At 57.9% G+C, this 22284-nt stretch overlaps 2 protein-coding genes across 2 annotated transcripts; both read left to right on the top strand.

The window, feature by feature from the left end:
• The first annotated feature begins 2279 nt into the window (after positions 1-2279).
• Positions 2280-6426, top strand: LOC106029495 (mucin-3A-like). The gene is made up of 10 exons (XM_066985169.1): positions 2280-3015; positions 3184-3291; positions 3389-3516; positions 3783-4059; positions 4146-4214; positions 4341-4503; positions 4584-4739; positions 5189-5292; positions 5397-5602; positions 5745-6426. The coding sequence occupies exons 1-10, from the start codon at positions 2721-2723 to the stop codon at positions 5808-5810; spliced, it is 1572 nt and encodes a 523-aa protein (XP_066841270.1). The 5' UTR covers positions 2280-2720; the 3' UTR covers positions 5811-6426.
• Positions 6427-9937: 3511 nt separating this feature from the next.
• On the top strand, positions 9938-21539 carry LOC136787820 (mucin-2-like). The gene is made up of 12 exons (XM_066985148.1): positions 9938-15314; positions 15371-18007; positions 18051-18488; positions 18659-18766; positions 18863-19015; positions 19251-19574; positions 19661-19729; positions 19856-20018; positions 20112-20267; positions 20759-20862; positions 21130-21173; positions 21462-21539. The coding sequence occupies exons 1-12, from the start codon at positions 9938-9940 to the stop codon at positions 21537-21539; spliced, it is 9651 nt and encodes a 3216-aa protein (XP_066841249.1).
• The last annotated feature ends 745 nt before the right edge of the window (positions 21540-22284 follow it).

Raw genomic sequence — 22284 nt, 5'->3', positions numbered from 1 at the left:
TGGGGACAGGGGACATGGCAGATGGAGATGGGGGGCACCAGGAGTGGGGATGGACACCAAAGATGGGGATGTGGGACACCAGGGATGGGGATGCGGGACAACGGGGATGGGGGGGCATCACTGATGGGGTTGGGAGACGAAAAGGATGTGGATGTGCTCCCAAATTGCCCCAAATGCCTCAAAAATGAAGAGAAATTGCCCCAAATTGAACACAAAACACACGTAATGTCCCCATACATCCCCAAACAGCCCCCAAACAGCCCCTAAATGCCCCAAAACAGACCTGAAATGGCCTGAAAGTGGACCCCAAGACAGCCCTGGAATAGAAAAGCCCCAAAGTGCCCCGGAACGGCCCCAAAACATCCTGAAGTTTGGACCTGGAATTGACCTGAAAAAAAAACACCAAAATATCCCCAAATGGCTCCAAATGCCCCCATATCACAGAATGACAGAACCATCTAGGTTGGAAGAGACCTCCAAGATCACCGAGTCCAACCTCTGACCTAATACTAACAAGTCCTCCACTAAACCATATCACTATCTCTACATCTAAATGTCTTCTAAAGACCTCCAGGGATGGTGACTTAAACCTCTTCCCTGGGCAGCCCATTCCAATGCCTCACAACCCTTTCAGTAAAGAAGTTCTTCCTAATATCCAACCTAAAGCTCCCCTGGCACAATTCCCCCTCGTCCTGTCACCAGGCACGTGGGAGAACAGACCAACCCCCACCTCGCTACAGCCTCCTTTAAGGTACCTGTAGAGAGCGATGAGGTCGCCCCTGAGCTTCCTCTTCTCCAGACTGAACAACCCCAGCTCCCTCAGCCGCTCCTCATAAGCCTTGTTCTCCAGACCCCTCACCAGCCTCGTTGCCCTTCTCTGGACTCTCTCGAGCACCTCCATGTCCTTCTTGTAGTGAGGGGCCCAAAACTGAACACAGTGCTCGAGGTGCGGCCTCACCAGAGCCGAGCACAGGGGGACAATCACTTCCCTAGCCCTGCTGGCCACACTGTTTCTTATGCAAGCCAGGATGCTGTTGGCCTTCTTGGCCACCTGAGCACACTGCGATGGTTGGAATCAAAATTAGAGGACCCAAAGATGGTTGGAAATGACCTTGGACAACCCGGTGATGGTTGGAATTGATCTTGAGGACCCAGAGATGATTGGAATCGATGTTGGGGGACACAAAGATGGTTGGAAATGATCTTGGACGACCCAACGTCATTGGAATCGACCTTGGAGAACCCAACGATGGTTGGACACGACCTGGGAAGACCCCATGATGGCTGGAATCCATCTACCAGCCCCCAGCCCCAGTCCCCAGTCCCCAGTTTGGGCGGCGATATCGAGGAGGGGGCCGTCGTGGTTGTCCCCGACATCGGGGAGGGGATCGTCACGTTTGTCGCCACGGTCACAATGCCCACAACTGGTCCAGGCATGGCTGCGCCCCCCCATCCACTGCCTGCCCTGGGAACATGTGGCTCCTCCCCACAGAGGGGCAAAGTTCCCCACTGCCACTCCTGCCCCGGGCATGGCTCCGCACCAGGATGCTGCTGGCAGCGCCGTGGGGCTGGGGGGCACCAAGATGGGGGCTTGCACCCAGGCCTTCCTCCTCCTCTTCCACCTCCTCCTCTACAGGGATGCAATGGGTGAGTAGAGCCCGGCCAGGGGGCACCGAAACGCAGATGTGGGGGGCAGGAACAGGGCGTCCTCCCCTGGGGCATCTCCTTGGTGTGTGCTGGGGAGGCTGAAGGGGGAATCGGCCTCCACAGCCTGAGGTGGCACCGTCCTGGTGGGGACAGGGATTGGACATTGGGGAAGGGGATGGTGACAAGGACAGGGATGGGGACACTCCACAGCCCCCTGCCCCGCATTGATGGCACTGATGAGGGCCAATGGAGGCCAAAATTGGGGCAGGGGACACCACAAATCGGGGCAGTGTAGACAATGAACTGGGGTGGTGGAGTCCAGAATTGGGGCATCAGAGGCCAGAATTGGGGCAGTGGAGGCAAAAATTGGGGCACCGGAGGCCAGAACTGGGGCAGTTGAAGCCAGGATTGGGGCACTGGAGGCCAGAATTGGGACAGCAGAGGCCATGAGCTTGGGCAGAAGAGACCACAAATTGGGACAGCAGTGGCTACGTCCTCCTGTGCAGCCTCCGTCCCACCCATCCCATGGACATGTGAACGGGAACAGGACAAGGGTCAGATGAAAGCGAAAGTCGGGGAGAGGGTGGTGGTGGTGGCGGCGGGGGGGGAGGGGGGGGGGGGCGGGAAGGCCAGGAGCGAAGCCGGGAGGTACAAAGGGGAAAGGTGCGAGACGGGGCGGCCGCCACGAGGTGCTGACAGCAGCCGCCTCGCTTCTGACCTCACTGGCAACTAAAACCCCAATCGGTCTTGGTGATGAAGGAAGTGTCTCTGATGCCACCTCCACAACAGCACCTCAACCCACGGCCTCCAGTATAACTCCAGAAACCCCCACAGACTCGACTCTGGCCTCCCCCACCTCCCAGGATACATTCTCGGCCTCCTCTTCCTCTCCAGGAACCCCCACAGGCCCAATCTCCACTGCAGGGAACATCGCTCTGTCCTTCACAGGCTCCTCGGGAGCCACAGGCTCCACCAGTACAGCTCCAGAGACCACCAGCACTGCCCCAGTGACCACAAGCACCGCAACAGTGACTACCAGTACCATCCTAGTGACCACTAGCACAGCTCCAGTGATGACCAGTACAGCCCCAGTGACCACCAGTACCGCCCCAGTAAGCAGCAGTACAGCTCCAGTGACCACCACTAGTGCTGCAGTGACCACCAGCACCGCCCCAGTGACCACCAGTCCAGCTCCAGTGACAACCAGCACAGCTCCAGTGACCACCACCAAATCCCAAGTGACCACCACCACCTCCACAACGACCACAAACACCACCACGACCAGTACTACGACGACGACCACCACCACTACCACCACCCCAACCACCACCACCACCACCACCCGAACGACCCACACCGTTCCTCCAGGTCAGCCTCCACATCCCTCCTGTCCTCCCTCCTCTCGGCCTCCTCCCTCCTCCACTCCACCTCCCAGGCCTCCATTACTGACCCTCAACCCCTGTCCTACCCGGGGTCTCCTCATGGGACCCCCCCCCCCCACCCCTGGGTGCCCCCTGACTTCCGCTTTCCCCACAGTGGTCTGCCAGAATGGAGGCTACTACGACGATATCAAGTGCGTCTGCCCCTCTGACTTCTACGGCCCCTTGTGCGAGTTCTTCAGCGACTCCATCACCACCGAGATCCGTAAGTGCGGCCTCCCCCCAGCCCACGGCCCCTGCCTGACCCGCAACCTCTGCCCGGCCCTGGCCCGCCGCGCTCAGCCCCCTCCTGCCTCCCGCAGCCATCGAGGGGACGATCGTGGCCAATGTGGAGCTGGTGGTGACCGTCACCAACTTTGACTACACGGAGGAGCTGCAGGACCCCCGCTCGGAGGCCTACGAGAACTTTGAGAAGCAATTCCGGCAGGAGGTGAGGCCTGGGAGCATGAGAGGAGGCCGGGCCCCGTGAGGGGAGGCTGGGAACCCGAGGGGAGGCTGGGAGCTGAAGGGGGGACCAGGGTATGCAAGGGGAATTAGGGAGCACAACAGGAGGCCGAGAGCAAGAGGGGAGGCCGGAAGCAAGAGGGGAGGCCGGGAGTGAGAGGGGAGGCTGGGAGTGAGAGGGGAGGCCAGGCCCCGTGAAGGGAGGAGCTGGCTACACCAGACCCATCCTCACAGCACCCCTCACTCTGGCAGATGGCCAAGATCTACAGCTCCGTGCCCGGCTACGAGGGCGTGAAGATCCTCCGCATTGTGCCAGCGGCCTCCAGCAGGCGGGGAGCTCGGGTGCGCAGGGCTGGGGGAGACTCCGCGTCCTCCCCCGTGGGCACTGGGCTCAACGTGGACCACGAGGTCATCTTCAGAACCACCGCCAGCCCCAACCTGACCGAGGAGTTCCAGAACAAGACGAAGGAGCTGGTGCAGAAGCTTCAGGAGACTGCCGACAGCCAGGGCGACTGCGAGAACGACTCCTGTGGGTGTTCTGTCTTCCCTCCTCGCCCCCCGACCCCTCGGGGAGGCCCCAGGGAAGGTTTCCTGACAGCCTCTCTCTCCCCGCAGCCATCGTCTGCTTCAAGGTGCCACCCAGTCCCATCATCAAGAACATGACAGAGTCCTCTTCATTTGATGGTGAGGCCTGGGTGGACAGGGTGCCCCCATGGACCCCCCCATGCACCCCCTGAGCCCCCTATGTGCCCCACCAGCCCCTATACACCCCACCACCCCATTTGACCCCCTCCCGTGCCCCCTCCTCAGCACTGTGCCAGCAGCGGGCGCCCGTTGGCTACCAGGACTACTACTACGCGCAGAACATGAGCGACACCATCCGCTGCGTCACCAACTGCACGGCCAACACGCCCGGCACCATGGACTGCCACCATGGCGAGTGCCGCATCACCCGCGCTGGGCCACAGTGCTTGTGAGTGCCACCACGTGTCCCTCTGTGCCCACCCCCCGGCACCATGGGAGCACCGGCCTGACCTTTCCTTGTCCTTGCAGCTGCCGGGATGAATCGCTCTACTGGTACACGGGCACCCGGTGCTCTGGGCGTGTCAGCAAGGTGGCCACCGGGTTGGGGGTGGTGGTCACGGTGCTGCTCGTTGCCTGCATCACCCTTGCTGTGCTGCTGGTGATACGGAAGAAGGGCAGGAAGAGGTAGAGGGGCAGGGATGGTTGGGGCAGATTGGATTGGGTTGGTTGGGTTGGGCTGAGGTGAGTAGGTTTGGGGTGGTTTGGTTTGGATGGGTTGGGTTGGTTAGGTTGGGTTTAGTAGGGTTGGGTTTAGTGGGGTTGGATGGTTTGGGGTCTTTTGGGTTGGTTGGGGTGGTTGGGTTGGATGGGATGGGATGGGTTGGGTTGGGTTTAATTGGGTTGGCTGGTTTGGGGTCTTCTGGGTTGGTTGGGTTGGGTTTAGTTGGGTTGGATGGTCTGGGGTCTCTTTTGCTGGATGGTTGATGATGGACTCATGGGCTGGTGGCAGATACCTGGGCTTGGTTGGGGTATAGAACGGGGTTGTTGGCGGACAGCTGGGCAGGCTTGGGGGGTGGGACAGCCCCCTCCTCTGTCCTTCTGCCCCCTCTGAGCCCCCTGGTGCTGCCCCCCAGGAACATTTCGGCCACTGTTGAGGAGAACTGGTATGAGAACGAAGGCGGCACCTGGACGGCATCCGACGGCTTCGTCCTCAGCAACAGCAACGCCACCGACCCAGGTCGGGAGGGCTCTGGGGGGCAGGACTGGGGGGGGCGGTGGGACCACAGCTGCTCCCCCAGCCCCACCGCTCACCCTATCGCCCCCCACCCATGTCCCCAACAGGTGGCAGCCTACGGAGCTTCACGGTCTCGCTGGAACGGGTCAACACTGACATCCCAGTGGGTGCCTCCAAGACGAGTCTCCCCCCGCACCCACCCTCCACCCCTCAGTCCCCCCGGACCCATCTCACCTCTGTCACCTTCTCCTTTCTCTCCGCCCTCCCAGATGCAGATCTCCAGACTCTCGCTGTGACCCCAGTTGTGACCCAGGTACTGTGAGATGTGGGGCAAGGGAATGTGGGGTGGGAACAAAGGGTGTGGGGCTGGGGTAGGGGCAGAGGGATGTGGGGCAGAGCGCTGTGGGGCAGGGGGGTGTTGGAGCCAAGAATCTTCTCAATGATTCTCCTCCAAGGTCTTCGCTGGCCCCTCCTCACCTCATTGCCCACCAGGACCTCCAGGACCTTCTCAACGATGCTGATTCCAAGGTCATTGTTGGCTCCTGCTCACCGTGGTGCCCACAGAAGTAATCTGAGAAAAAGCAGATGGGGCTAGGAACAATTTGGGAAGACTCGGCCAGGAGTCAACCTGGGGAGACCCAACCGGGAGACCCAACCATGGCTGGAAATGCTCTTGGAAGACCCAACCATGCCTTGAAATGTTCTTGGAACCCCAACCACGGCTCAAAATGCTCTTGAAAGACCCAACCATGGCTGGAAATGCTCCTTGAAGACCTAACCATGGCTGGAAATGCTCCTGGAAGACCCAACCATGGCTGGAAATGCTCCTTGAAGACCCAGCCATGGCTGGAAATGCTCCTGGAAGACCCAACCATGGCTGGAAATGCCCTTTGAAGGCCCAACCACGGCTGGAAGCAATCTGTAGGAACCTGGTGGAGCTGGAAGCGGCCCAGGACAGCCCAGCAGTGACTGGAAATGGGCTTGGCAGGACACGGGCGCGTTATTTTGCTCTGCGAGGAGGAGGAAAGACCTGTGTTTGCAGATCCTGGCAGTGGGGGACAGGACTCCGGCCAGTGTCTGCCCATTCCACTTAGGGTTGGGCAATCCCAATAAAAATTCTGTGAATCCCACTAACAATTCTGCTGCTGCCTCCGGCCCCACACCAGCCATGGTCACAGGGGATGTCGGGGCCGGGGTGGGAACTGGCCAACTATGGCCCCCTTGGGGCTTCAGCTGCTGGGGTCCATCTAGGTCCTTCTGGGGGTCTCCACCAGTGCCGGGAGCCACCAGAACCCACAAATCCCCAGCTCCCGGTCCCAAATTTAGGTCAGATTCACCCCAAATCCCCCCAGCCCTACAGGTCCTGCCAGCTCCCTGGGCTTTGGCACCAGCAAAGCCTCATGGGAAGGTGACAGGGATGGGGGATGTTGGGGACAGGGGATATGGTGGATGGAGATGGGGGGCACCAGGAATGGGGATGGACACCAAAGATGGGGGGGACACCGAAGATGGGGGGACACCAGGGATGGAGATGAGGGACACCAGGGATGGGGATGGACACCAAAGATGGGGATGGGGGACACCAGGGATGGGGATGGGGGACACCAGGGGTGGGGGGACATCACTGATGGGGTTGGGAGACGAAAAGGATGTGAATGTGCTCCCAAATTGCCCCAAATGCCTCAAAAATGAACAGAAATTGCCCCAAATTGAACACAAAACACACCTAAATGTCCCCATACGTCCCCAAACAGTCCCCAAATGTCCCAAAACAGACCTGAAATGGACCCCAAGACAGCCCTGGAATAGAAAAGCCCCAAAGTACCCCAGAACGGCCCCAAAGCAGCCTGAAGATTGGACCTGGAATAGACCTGAAAAAAAAAAACAACACCAAAATATCCCCAAATGGCTCCAAATGCCCCCATATCAAAGAATCACAGAATCACAGAACCATCTAGGTTGGAAGAGACCTCCAAGATCACCGAGTCCAACCTCTGACCTAGCACTAACAAGTCCTCCACTAAACCATATCACTGAGCTCTACATCTAAACGTCTTCTAAAGTCCTCCAGGGATGGTGACTCAGCCACTTCCCTGGGCAGCCCATCCCAATGCCTCACAACCCTGTCAGTAAAGAAGTTCTTCCTAACAACCAACCTAAACCTCCCCTGGTGCAACTTTAGCCCATTCCCCCTCGTCCTGTCACCAGGCACGTGGGAGAACAGACCAACCCCCACCTCGCTACAGCCTCCTTTAAGGTACCTGTAGAGAGCGATGAGGTCGCCCCGAGCCTCCTCTTCTCCAGACTGAACAACCCCAGCTCCCTCAGCTGCTCCTCATAAGCCTTGTTCTCCAGACCCCTCACCAGCCTCATCGCCCTTCTCTGGACTCTCTCGAGCACCTCCATGTCCTTCTTGTAGTGAGGGGCCCAAAACTGAACACGGTACTTGAGGTGTGGACTCACCGAGTACGGGGGGGCAATCAATTCCCTAGCCCTGCTGGCCACACTGCTTCTTATGCAAGCCAGGATGCTGTTGGCCTTCTTGGCCACCTGAGCACACTGCGATGGTTGGAATTGAAATTAGAGGACCCAACGATGGTTGGAAATGATCTTGGACAACCCAGCGATGGTTGGAATTGATCTTGGGGACCCAATGATGGTTGGAATCGATGTTGGGGGACACAAAGATGGTTGGACATGAACTTGGACCAGCCAACGATGGTTGGAATCAATCTTGGCGAACCCAACGATGGTTGGACACATCCTGGAAAGACCCCACGATGGCTGGAATCCATCTACCAGCCCCCAACCCCAGCCCCCAGTCCCCAAATTGGGTCAGATTCACCCCAAAAAGGGGCAAACACCCCCTCCCCAGGACACCGCGATACCCCCAGGGTGACGATACCGGGGAGGGGGCCGTCGTGGTTGTCCCCGATAATGGGGACAATGTCATGTTTGTCCCCACAGTCATGGTGCCCACGATTGGTCTGGGAACGGCCGCGCCCCCCCCAAAACACCGCCTGCCCTGGGAAAATGCTGCTCCTCCCTGCAGAGGGGCAAAGTTCCCCACTGCCACTCCTGCCCCGGGCATGGCTCCGCACCCGGATGCTGCCGGCAGCGCTGCGGGGCTGGGGGGCGCTAAGATGGGGTCTTGCACCCGGGCCTTCCTCCTCCTCTTCCTCCTCCTCCTCTACGGGGATGCAGCGGGTGAGTGGAGTCTGGCCAGGGGGCACTGAAACACAGCCATGGGGGCGGGAGGAGGTGGCCTCCCCTGGGGCATCTCCTCAGGGTGCGCTGGGGAGGCTCAGGGGGGAATCGGCCTCCACAGCCTGAGGTGGCACCGTCCTGGTGGGGATGGGGACAGGGACATTGGGGAGGGGGATGGGGACACTGGGGAGGGGGACGGGGACATTGGGCACAGGGACATTGGGGAGGGGGATGGGGACAAGGACAAGGATGGGGACACTCCACAGCCCCCCACCCTGCGGTGATGGCATTGATGAGGGCCAGCGGAGGCCAAAATTGGGGCAAGGGAGGCCACAAATTGGGGCAGAGTAGACGCAGAACTGGGGCGGTGGAGGCCAGAACTGTGGCATCGGAGGCCAGAATTGGGGCAGTGGAGGCAAAAATTGGGGCACGGTAGGCCAGAATTGGGGCAGATGAAGCCAGGATTGGGGCACTGGAGGCCAGAACTGGGACAGTGGAGGCCATGAGCTTGGGCAGAAGAGTCCAAAAATCGGGACACTGGAGTCCACATCCTCCCGTTCAGCCTCTGCCCCACCCGTCCCACAGACGTGTGAACAGGAATAGGACAAGGGTCAGATTAAAGTGAAAGTGGGAAAGAGGCCAGGGGGGAAGGGGGCACAGCCACGGGTGAGGCCGGAGGGGAGGCAAAGGGGAAATGTGAGGCACGGGGCGGCCTCCACACGGCGCCGAGTGATGCAGCCTCCACAGGGAGCAACAGCAGGGAGCAGAGAAATCACCACAGAGACCCCCGCCAGCACCCCTAAAACCCCCATGAGCCCCCTGGGACCCAGAGCAGCACCCATGAGAACCCCACCAGCTTTCTCAGAATGACCACAAGCTCCCATGGGACTCCCATGAGCATCCCAGGGATCACCTGAGCAGGGACCTCCATGGCGTCCTCCACCAAACGTTCACTGACCTAAACTCCACACGGGTTACTTCCACAGCAAACACCACATCGACCTCCACAGTGACCACCAACTTTACAACAACCACCACCACTACATTGACCACCACTTCCACACCCACCAGCACCTCTACACGCACCACCACCTCTACACTGATGACCACCTCAACACCAACCATCACCCCTACAAACACCACTACCTCTACACTGACCACCACTTCTACACCCACCACCAAGTCTACAGTAACCACCACTTCTACACCAACAACCACTTCTACACCGACCACCACCTGTACACCCACCACCACATCTACACCGAGTACCACCTATACATCCACCACCACTTTTACACTGAACTCCATCTGTGCACTGACCACTACTCCTACACCCACCACCACTTCTACACCTACCACCACTTCTACACCAACCACCACTTCTAAACCCACCACCACTTCTACACCGACCACCACTTCTAGACCCACCACCATCTCTACAATGACCTCCACTTCCACACCCTCCACCACCTCTACACCCACCACCACCACCTCTACACCGACCTCAACCTTGACACCCTCCACGACATCTACACCCACCACGACTTCTACACTGACCACCACCTCTACACCGACCACCACTTCTACACCCACCACCAACTCTACACCCACCACCACCTCTACATTCACCACCACCTCTACACCCACCACCATCTCTACACCGACAACCATCTCTACACCTACCACCACCTCTACACCGACCACCACTTCTTCACCGACCACCACTTCTACACCAACGACCACCTCTACACCCATCACCACCTCTATACCAACCACCATCTCTACTCCCACCACCATCTCTACACCGACCATCATCTCTACACTGACCACCACTTCTACACCCACCACCACCTCTACACCGAGCACCACTTCTAAACTGACAACCACCTTTTCACCGACCACCACCTCTACACTGGCCAGCACCTCTACACCTACCACCACATCTACAGTGACCACCACCTCTACAACGACCACCACTTCTACACTGACCACCATCTCTACACCCACAACCACCTCTACTCCGACTACCACTTCTAAACTGACCACCACTTCTACACCCACCACCACCTCTACACCCACTACCATCTCTACACCCACCACCACCTCCACTCCAAACACTACATCTACTCCCACCACCATCTCTACACCGACCACCATGTCTACACCCACCACCATCTCTACATCCACCACCACGTCTACAACGAGCACCACTTCTACACCGACAACCACCTCTACACCAACCACTACCTCTACACTGACCACCACCTCTACACCCACCACCACCTCTACACCAACCACTACATATATTCCCACCACCATCTCTACACCGAGCACCACTTCTACACCCACCACCACCTCTATACCGAGCACCACTTGTACACCGACTACCACCTCTACACCCACCACCACCTCTACACCGACCACCACTTCTACACCGACCACCACCATGTCAACACCTACTACCACTTCTAAACCCACCACCACTTCTACACCGACCACCACCTCTAGACCTACCACCACCTCTACAATGACCTCCACTTCCACACCCTCCACCACATCTACACCCACCACCACCACCTCTACAGCGACCTCAACCTTGACACCGTCCACGACATCTACACCCACCACGACTTCTTCACTGACCACCACCTCTACACCGACCACCACCTCTACACCCACCACCATCTCTACACCCACCACCACCTCCACTCCAAGCACTACATCTACTCCCACCACAATCTCTACACCCACCACCACTTCTACACCCAACACCACCTCTACACTGACCACCACTTCTACACCGACAACCACGTCTACACCCACCACCACCTCTACACAAACCACTACATCTAGTCCCACCACCACCTTTTCACCGATCACCACCTCTACACCCACCACGACCTCTACACTGACTACTACTTCTACACCGAAATCCACCTCTACACCAACCGCCACCTCTACACCAACCACTACATCTACTCCCACCACCAACTCTACACCCACCACCACCTCTACACCCACCACCACCTCTACACCAACCACGACTTCTACACCGACCACCACCTCTACACCCACCACTTCGACACCGACAACCACCGCTATAACCACCAGCACGTCAATACCAACCACTACAACTACACCCACCACCATCTCTACACCGACCACCACTTCTACACCGACCAAGACCTCTACACTGACCACCACCTCTACACCGACCACCACTTCTACACTGACAACCACCTCTACACCCACCACCACCTCTACACCAACGACTAAATCTACTCCGACCACCACCTCTACACCGACCACCACTTCTACACCCAACACCACCTCTACACTGACCACCACTTCTACACCGACAACCACGTCTACACCCACCACCACCTCTACACAAACCACTACATCTAGTCCCACCACCAACTTTTCACCGATCACCACCTCTACACCCACCACGACCTCTACACTGACTACTACTTCTACACCGAAATCCACCTCTACACCAACCGCCACCTCTACACCAACCACTACATCTACTCCCACCACCAACTCTACACCCACCACCACCTCTACACCCACCACCACCTCTACACCAACCACGACTTCTACACCGACCACCACCTCTACACCCACCACTTCGACACCGACAACCACCGCTATAACCACCAGCACGTCAATACCAACCACTACAACTACACCCACCACCATCTCTACACCGACCACCACTTCTACACCGACCAAGACCTCTACACTGACCACCACCTCTACACCGACCACCACTTCTACACTGACAACCACCTCTACACCCACCACCACCTCTACACCAACGACTAAATCTACTCCGACCACCACCTCTACACCGACCACCACTTCTACACCGACCAACACCTCTACACTAACCAGCACTTCTACACTGACCACCATCTCTACACCTACCACCTCTACACCGACCGCCACTTCTACACCGAAAACCAGCTCTACACCAACCACCACATCTACACCAATCAGCACTTCTACACCGACCACCACCTCTACAACGACCACCACTTCTACACCGACCACCACTTCTACACCAACAACCACCTCTACACACACCACCACCTCTACACACACGACCACTTCTACACCGACCACCACCTCCACACTGACCACCATTTCTACACCGAAAACCACCTCTACAAGAACCACTACATCTACTCCCACCACCACATCTACACCCACCACCATCTCTACACTGACCCCCACCTGTACACAGACCACCACTTCTACACCGACAACCACCTCTACACCCACCACTACCTCTACACCAATCACTACATCTACTCCCACCACCACCTCTACACCGAGCACCACTTCTACACTCACCAGCACTTCTACACCCACTCCCACTTCTACACTGACCACCACCTCTACACCAACCACAACTTCTACACCGACAATGATCTCTACACCCACCACCTCTACACCGACCACCACCTCTACACCAACCACCACTTCTACACCGACCACAACTTCTACACCGAGAACCACCTCTACACCCACCACCACCTCTACACCAACCACCACTTCTACACCGACCACCACCTCTACACCCACCACTACCTCTACACCGACAACCACCTCTACACCGACCACGACCTCTACACCGACCACCACCTCAACAGCCACCACCATCTCTACACCGATCACCACTTCTACACCCACCACCACATCAACACGCACAACCTCCTCTACACCAACCACTACATCTACTCCCACCACCATCTCTACATCCACCACCACATCTACACCCACCACCACCTCTACACTGACCACCACTTCTGCACCAACCACCACCTCTACACCCACCACCACCTCTACACCCACCACCACCTCTACACCCACCACCATCTCTACACTCACCACCGCCTCTACACCGACCACCACTTCTATACCGACCACCACTTCTACACCGACAACCAGCTCTACACCGACCACCACTTCTACACTGTCAACCACCTCTACATCAACCACCACTTCTACACCCACTACCACCTCTACACCAACAACCACCTCTACACCGACCACCACTTCTACACTGACCACCACCTCTACACCCACCACCATCTCTACGCCCACCACCACCTCTACACCAACCACCACTTCTACACCCACCACCATCTCTACGCCCACCACCACCTCTACACCAACCACCACTTCTACACCGACCACCACCTCTACACCGACCACCACCTCTACACCGACCACCACCTCTACACCCACCACCACCTCTACACTGACCACCACCTCTACACCGACCACCACCTCTATACTCACCACCACCTCTACACTGACCACCACCTCTACACCGACAACCACCCCTACACCAACAACCACCTCTACACCCACCACCACCTCTACACCCACGACCACTTCTACACCGACCACCACCTCTATACTCACCACCAACTCTACACCCACCACCACCTCTACACCTACAACCACCTCTACACCAACAACCACCTCTACACCAACCACTACATCTACTCCCATCACCACCTCTACACCCCCCACCACCTCTACACCCACCACCACCTCTACACCGACCACCACTTCTACACCGACCACCACTTCTACGCCGACCACCACCTCTACACCCACAACCACCTATACACAAACCACTACATCTAGTCCCACCACCACCTCTTCACCGATCACAACCTCTACACCGACCACCACCTCTACACCAACCACTACATCTACTGCCACCACCACCTCTACACCGACCACCTTTTCTACACCGACCACCACTTCTACACCGAAAACCGCCTCTACACCGACCACCACTTCTATACTGACCACCACCTCTACACCCACCACCATCTCTATGCCCACCACCACCTCTACACCGACCACCACTTCTACACCGACAACCACGTCTACACCGACCACCACTTCTACACTTACCACCACCTCTACACTAACCACTACATCTACTGCCACCACCACCTCTACACCGACCACCACTTCTACACCGACAACCACCTCTACACCGACCACCACTTCTACACTGACCACCACCTCTACACCCACCACCATCTCTACGCCCACCACCACCTCTACACCGACCACCACTTCTACACCGACAACCACTTCTACACCAACCACCACCTCTACACTGACCACCTCTTCTACACCGAAAACCACCTCTACACCAACCACCACCTCTACACCAACCACTAATTCTACTCCCACCATGACCTCTACACCCACCACCACCTCTACACCCACCACCACCTCTACACCCACCACCACCTCTACACCCACCACCATCTCTACACTCACCACCGCCTCTACACCGACCACCACTTCTACACCGACAACCACTTCTACACCGACAACCACCTCTACACCGACCACCACTTCTACACTGACCACCACCTCTACACCCACCACCATCTCTACGCCCACCACCACCTCTACACCAACCACCACTTCTACACCCACCACCATCTCTACGCCCACCACCACCTCTACACCAACCACCACTTCTACACCGACCACCACCTCTACACCGACCACCACCTCTACACCGACCACCACCTCTACACCCACCACCACCTCTACACTGACCACCACCTCTACACCGACCACCACCTCTATACTCACCACCACCTCTACACTGACCACCACCTCTACACCGACAACCACCCCTACACCAACAACCACCTCTACACCCACCACCACCTCTACACCAACCACCACTTCTACACCCACCACCATCTCTACGCCCACCACCACCTCTACACCAACCACCACTTCTACACCGACCACCACCTCTACACGACCACCACCTCTACACCGACCACCACCTCTACACCCACCACCAACTCTACACCCACCACCACCTCTACACCGACAACCACCTCTACACCAACAACCACCTCTACAGCAACCACTACATCTACTCCCACCACCACCTCTACACCGACCACCACTTCTACACCGACCACCACTTCTACGCCGACCACCACCTCTACACCCACAACCACCTCTACACAAACCACTACATCTAGTCCCACCACCACCTCTTCACCGATCACAACCTCTACACCGACCACCACCTCTACACCAACCACTACATCTACTGCCACCACCACCTCTACACCGACCACCTTTTCTACACCGACCACCACTTCTACACCGAAAACCGCCTCTACACCGACCACCACTTCTATACTGACCACCACCTCTACACCCACCACCATCTCTACGCCCACCACCACCTCTACACCGACCACCACTTCTACACCGACAACCACGTCTACACTGACCACCTCTTCTACACTTACCACCACCTCTACACTAACCACTACATCTACTCCCACCACCACCTCTACACCGACCACCACTTCTACACCGACAACCACCTCTACACCGACCACCACTTCTACACTGACCACCACCTCTACACCCACCACCATCTCTACGCCCACCACCACCTCTAAACCGACCACCTCTTCTACACCGAAAACCACCTCTACACCAACCACCACCTCTACACCAACCACTAAATCTACTCCCACCATGACCTCTACACCCACCACCACCTCTACACCCACCACCACCTCTACACCCACCACCACCTCTACACCCACCACCATCTCTACACTCACCACCACCTCTACACCCACCACCACCTCTACACCCACCACCATCTCTACGCCCACCACCACCTCTAAACCGACCACCTCTTCTACACCGAAAACCACCTCTACACCAACCACCACCTCTACACCAACCACTAAATCTACTCCCACCATGACCTCTACACCCACCACCACCTCTACACCCACCACCACCTCTACACCAACCACCACTTCTACACCCACCACCATCTCTACGCCCACCACCACCTCTACATCAACCACCACTTCTACACCCACTACCACCTCTACACCAACAACCACCTCTACACCGACCACCACTTCTACACTGACCACCACCTCTACACCCACCACCATCTCTACGCCCACCACCACCTCTACACCAACCACCACTTCTACACCCACCACCATCTCTACGCCCACCACCACCTCTACACCAACCACCACTTCTACACCGACCACCACCTCTACACCGACCACCACCTCTACACCGACCACCACCTCTACACCCACCACCACCTCTACACTGACCACCACCTCTACACCGACCACCACCTCTATACTCACCACCACCTCTACACTGACCACCACCTCTACACCGACAACCACCCCTACACCAACAACCACCTCTACACCCACCACCACCTCTACACCCACGACCACTTCTACACCGACCACCACCTCTATACTCACCACCAACTCTACACCCACCACCACCTCTACACCGACCACCACCTCTACACCGACCACCACCTCTACACCCACCACTACCTCTACACCGACCACCACTTCTACACCGACCACCACTTGTACACCGACCACCACCTCTACACCGACCACCACTTCTACACCCATCACCACTTCTACACTGACCACCACCTCTACACCGACCAGCACTTCTACACCCACCACCGCCTTTACAAGCACCACTACCTCTACACCGACCACCACCTCTACACCGACCATCACTTCTACACCGACAACCACCTCTACACCCACCACCACCTCTACACAAACCACTACATCTAGTCCCACCACCACCTCTTCACCGATCACCACCTCTACACTGACCACCACCTCTACACTGACCACTACATCTACTGCCACCACTACCTCTACACCGACCAGCACTTCTACACCGACAACCACCTCTACACCGACCACCACTTCTACACTGACCACCACCTCTACACCCACCACCATCTCTACGCCCACCGCCACCTGTACACCGACCACCACTTCTACACTGACAACCACTTCTACACCGACAACCACGTCTACACCGACCACCACTTCTACACTGACCACCACCTCTACACCGACCACCACTTCTTCACTGACCTCCACCTCTACACCAACCACCACTTCTATACCCACCACCATCTCTACACCCACCACCTCTACACTGACCACCACCTCTACACCGACCACCACCTCTACACCCACCACCACCTCTGCACCGACCACCACCTCTACACCGACAACTACCCCTACACCGACCACCACCTCTACACCCACCACCGCTTTTACACCCATTACCACTTCTACACTGACCACCACCTCTACACTGACTACCATCTCTACACCCACCAGCATCTCTACACCCACTACCACCTCTACACCGACCATCACTTCTACACCGACTGCCACTTCTACACTGTCACCACCTCTACACCGACCAGCTCTTCTACACCGAAAACCACCTCTACACCAACCACCACCTCTACACCATCCACTACATCTACTCCCACCACCACCTCTACACTGTCCACCACCTCTACACCGACCAGCTCTTCTACACCGAAAACCACCTCTACACCGACCACCATCTCTACACCGACCACCATTTCTACACCCACCACCACCTCTACACTGACCGCCACTTCTACAGTCACCACCACCTCTACACTGTCCACCACCTCTACACCCACCACCACCTCTACACCGCCCACCACTTCTACACCGACCACTACCTGTACACCAACCACCACTTCTACACCCACTACCATCTCTACACCCACCACCTGTACACCGACCACTACTTCTTCACCGACCACCACCTGTACACCGACCACCACTTCTACTCCTACCACCACCTCCACACCGACCACCACTTCTACTCCGACCACCACTTCTACAGTCACCACCACTTCTACACCGACCACCACCTCTACACCCACCACCACCTCTACACCGACCACCACTTCTACAGTCACCTCCACCTCTACACCGACTACCACCTATACACCCACCACCACTTCTACACCCACCACCACTTCAACACCGACCACGACCCCTATACCTACTACCACCCGAACTTCCACCACCAGCACGACCTCCACCAGCACTGTTCCTTCAGGTCAGCCTTCAGCTATTTTTCATCTTCCCTGCCCTCACCATCCTCCCTTGTCTACCCCTCCTCCGAGTCCTCCATCACTGCTCCTCTCCCCCATCCTCCCCGGGGTCTCCTCACGTGACCCCTAACCCTGGGTGCCCCCTGACCTCTCCTCTCCCCACAGTGGTTTGCCAGAACGGAGGCAACTACGATGGTGTCAAGTGCATCTGCCTCTCCGACTTCTATGGTCCCTTGTGCGAGTTCTTCAGCGACTCCATCACCACCGAGCTCCGTAAGTGTGGCCTGCCCCCAACCCACGGCCTCTGCCTGGCCCACAACCTCCACCTGGCCCTGGCCCCCCATACTCACCCCCTCCTGCCTCCTGCAGCCATCGAGGGGACAATTGTGGCCAACGTGGAGCTGGTGGTGACCGTCACCAACTTTGACTACACAGAGGAGCTGCAGGACCCCCACTCTGAGGCCTACGAGAGCTTTGAGAAGCAATTCCGGCAGGAGGTGAGGCCCAGGAGCATGAGAGGAGGTTGGGCCCCACGAGGGGAGGCTGAGAACCTGAGGGGAGACTGGGAGCTCAAGGGGAGACCAGGGTGCGCAAGGGCAGTTTGGAAGCACAACAGGAGGCCGGGAGTGAGAGGGGAGGCTGGGCCCTGTGAAGGGAGACCGAGAGCACAAGGGGAGGCCGCGTTGTGTGAAGGGTGGCTGGGCTGTGCGAGAGGAGTTTGGGAGCACAAGGGGAGGCTGGGCCCCATGAGGGGAAGCTTGGGCCACACTGCAGCCATCCTCACGGCACCCGTCGCCCTGGCAGATGGCCAAGATCTACAGGTCCATGCCTGGCTACGAGGGCGTGAAGATCCTCCGCATTGCGCTGGCAGCCTCCAGCAGGCAGGGAGCCCGAGTGCGCAGGGCCGGGGGAGACTCCGCATCCTCCCCCGTGGGCAGCGGCCTCAACGTGGACCACGAGGTCATCTTCAGAACCACCGCCAGCCCCAACCTGACTGAGGAGTTCCAGAACAAGACGCAGGAGCTGGTGCAGAAGCTTCAGGAGACTGCCGACAGCCAGGGCGACTGCGAGAACGACTCCTGTGGGTGTCCCGTCCTCTCCCCTCGCCCCCTGACCCCTCAGGGAGGCCCCAGAGAAGGGTCCCTGACAGCCTCTCTCTCCTTGCAGCCATCGTCTGCTTCAAGGTGCCACCCAGTCCCATCATCAAGAACATGACGAAGTCCACTTCATTTGATGGTGAGGCCTGGATGGCCGGGGTGACACCCACGGACCCCCTATGCGTCCCCTGAGCCCCCTATGCACCCCACCAACCCCTAAGCGCCCCACCACCCCATTTGACCCCCTCCCGTGCCCCCTCCTCAGCACTGTGCCAGCAGCGGGCGCCTGTCGGCTACCAGGACTACTACTACGCGCAGAACATGAGCAACATCATCCGCTGCGTCACCAACTGCACGGCCAACACACCCGGCACCATCGACTGCCACCATGGCGAGTGCCGCGTCACCCGCGCCGGGCCACAGTGCTTGTGAGTGCCACCACGCGTCCCTCTGTGCCCACCCCCGGCACCCTGGGAGCACCGGGCCCAACTGTTCCTTTTCCCTGTTCCTTGTCCCTGCAGCTGCCGGGATGAATCGCTCTACTGGTACACGGGCACCCAGTGCTCCGGGCGTGTCAGCAAGGTGGCCACCGGGCTGGGGGTGGTGGTCACGGTGCTGCTCGTCGCCTGCATCACCCTTGCTGTGCTGCTGGTGATATGGAAGAAGGGCAGGAAGAGGTAGAAGGGCAGGGATGGTTGGGGTGGATTGGATTGGGTTGGTTGGGTTGGGTTGAGGTGAGTTGGGTTGGGGTGGTTTGGTTTGGATGGGTTGGGGTGGTTAGGTTGGGTTTAGTAGGGTTGGGTTTAGTAGGGTTGAATGATTTGGGGTCTTTTGTGTTAGTTTGTTTGGGGTGGTTGGGTTGGGTTTAGTTGGTTTGGATGGTTTGGTGGTCTTCTGGGTTGGTTGGGTTGGGGTGGTTTGGGTAGAGTTGGGTTAGGTTGCATGGGTTGGGTTGGTTGGGTTGGGTTTAATGGGTTGGATGGTCCAGGGTCTTTTGGGTTGGTTGGTTGGTGACGGACACGTGGGCTGGTGGCAAACACCTGGGCTTGATTTGGGTTCAGAATGGGGTTGTTGGTGGACATCTGGGAAGGCTTGGGGGGCGGGGGGGGGGGACAGCCCCCTTCTTTGTCCTCCTGCCCCCTCCGAGCCCCCTGGCGCTGTCCCCCAGGAACACTTCGGCCACCGTTGAGGAGAGCTGGTACGAGAACAATGGCGGTACCTGGACGGCATCCGACGGCTTCGTCCTCAGCAACAGCAACGCCACCGACCCAGGTTGGGAGGGCTCCGGGGGGCAGCACTGGGGGGGCAGTGGGACCACAGCTGCTCCCCCAACCACACGACTCACCTTATTGCTCCCTACCCATGTCCCCAATAGGCGGCAGCCTACGGAGCTTCACGGCCTCTCTGGAACGGGTGAATACCGACATCCCGGTGGGTGCTCCCCCAGACCTGTCTCCCCCCCCTCCCCCGCACTCACCCCCCATCCCACAGACCCATCTCACCTCCGTCCCCTTCTCTTTTCTCTCCACTCCCCCACAGATGCAGATGGCCAGACCCTCACTGCAATCCCAGTTGTGACCCAGGTATGTGGGGCAGGGGAATGTGGGGTGAGAACACAGGGTGTGGGGCTGGGGTGGGGGCAGAGGGATGTGGGAGCCAAGAATCTTCTCAATGCTTCTCCTCCAAGGTCTTCGCTGGCCCTTCCTCACCTCATTGCCCACCAGGACCTCCAGGACCTTCTCAACGATGTTGATTCCAAGGACAATGTTGCCTCCTCCTCACCTTGGTGCCCACCAGGACCTCCAGGCCCTTCTCAATGACACTGATTCCAAAGGTCATCGTTGGCTTCTCTTTACCTCATTGCCCACCAGCACTTCCAGGTCGTTCTCAACGATGCTGATTCCAAGGACAATGTTGCCTCCTGCTCACCACGGTACCCACGGAAGTAATCTGGGAAGAAGCAAATGGTCTGGGAACAATTTGGGAAGACTCAGCCAGGAGTCAACCTGGAGAGACCCAACCGGGAGACACAACCATGGCTGGAAATGCTCTTGGAAGACACAATCATGACTTGAAATGCACTTTGAAGACTGAACCATGTCTGGAAATGCTCCTGGAAGACCCAGCCATGGCTGGAAATACTCTGGGAAGACCCAACCATGTTTGGAAGCAATCTGTAGGACCCTGGCGGAGCTGGAAGTGTCCCAGGACAGCCCAGCAGTGACTGGAAATGGGCTTGGCAGGACCTGGGTGCGTTTGTTTGCTCAGTGAGGAGGAGGAAACACCTGTGTTTGCAGATCCTGGCAGTGGGGGACAGGACTCCCGGCCAGTGCTTGCCCATTCAACTTAGGGGTGGGCAATCCCAATAAAAATTCTGTGCATCCGAATAAAAATTCTGCTGCTGCCTCTGGCCCCACACCAGCCACGGTCACAAGGGATATTGGGGCCGGGGTGGGAACCGGCCAACCACGGTCCCATTGTGGCTTCAACTGGTGGGGTCCATCTGGGTCCTTCTGGGGGGTCTCCACCAGCACTGGGGGCCACCAGAACCCACAAATCCCCAGCCCCAGGTCTCAAATTTGAGTCGGATTTGCCCCAGATCCCCCCAGCCCTACAGGTCCTGCCAGCTCCCTGGGCTTTGGCACCAGCAAATGGGAGACGTTGGGGACAGGGGATATGGTGGATGGAGATAGG

Source organism: Anser cygnoides, chromosome 31 (genome assembly GCF_040182565.1).
Source record: "Anser cygnoides isolate HZ-2024a breed goose chromosome 31, Taihu_goose_T2T_genome, whole genome shotgun sequence".
NCBI classification, from domain to species: domain Eukaryota; kingdom Metazoa; phylum Chordata; class Aves; order Anseriformes; family Anatidae; genus Anser; species Anser cygnoides.
Note: the sequence above shows the minus strand (reverse complement) of the source record. Positions and strands in the feature narration are given on the sequence as shown.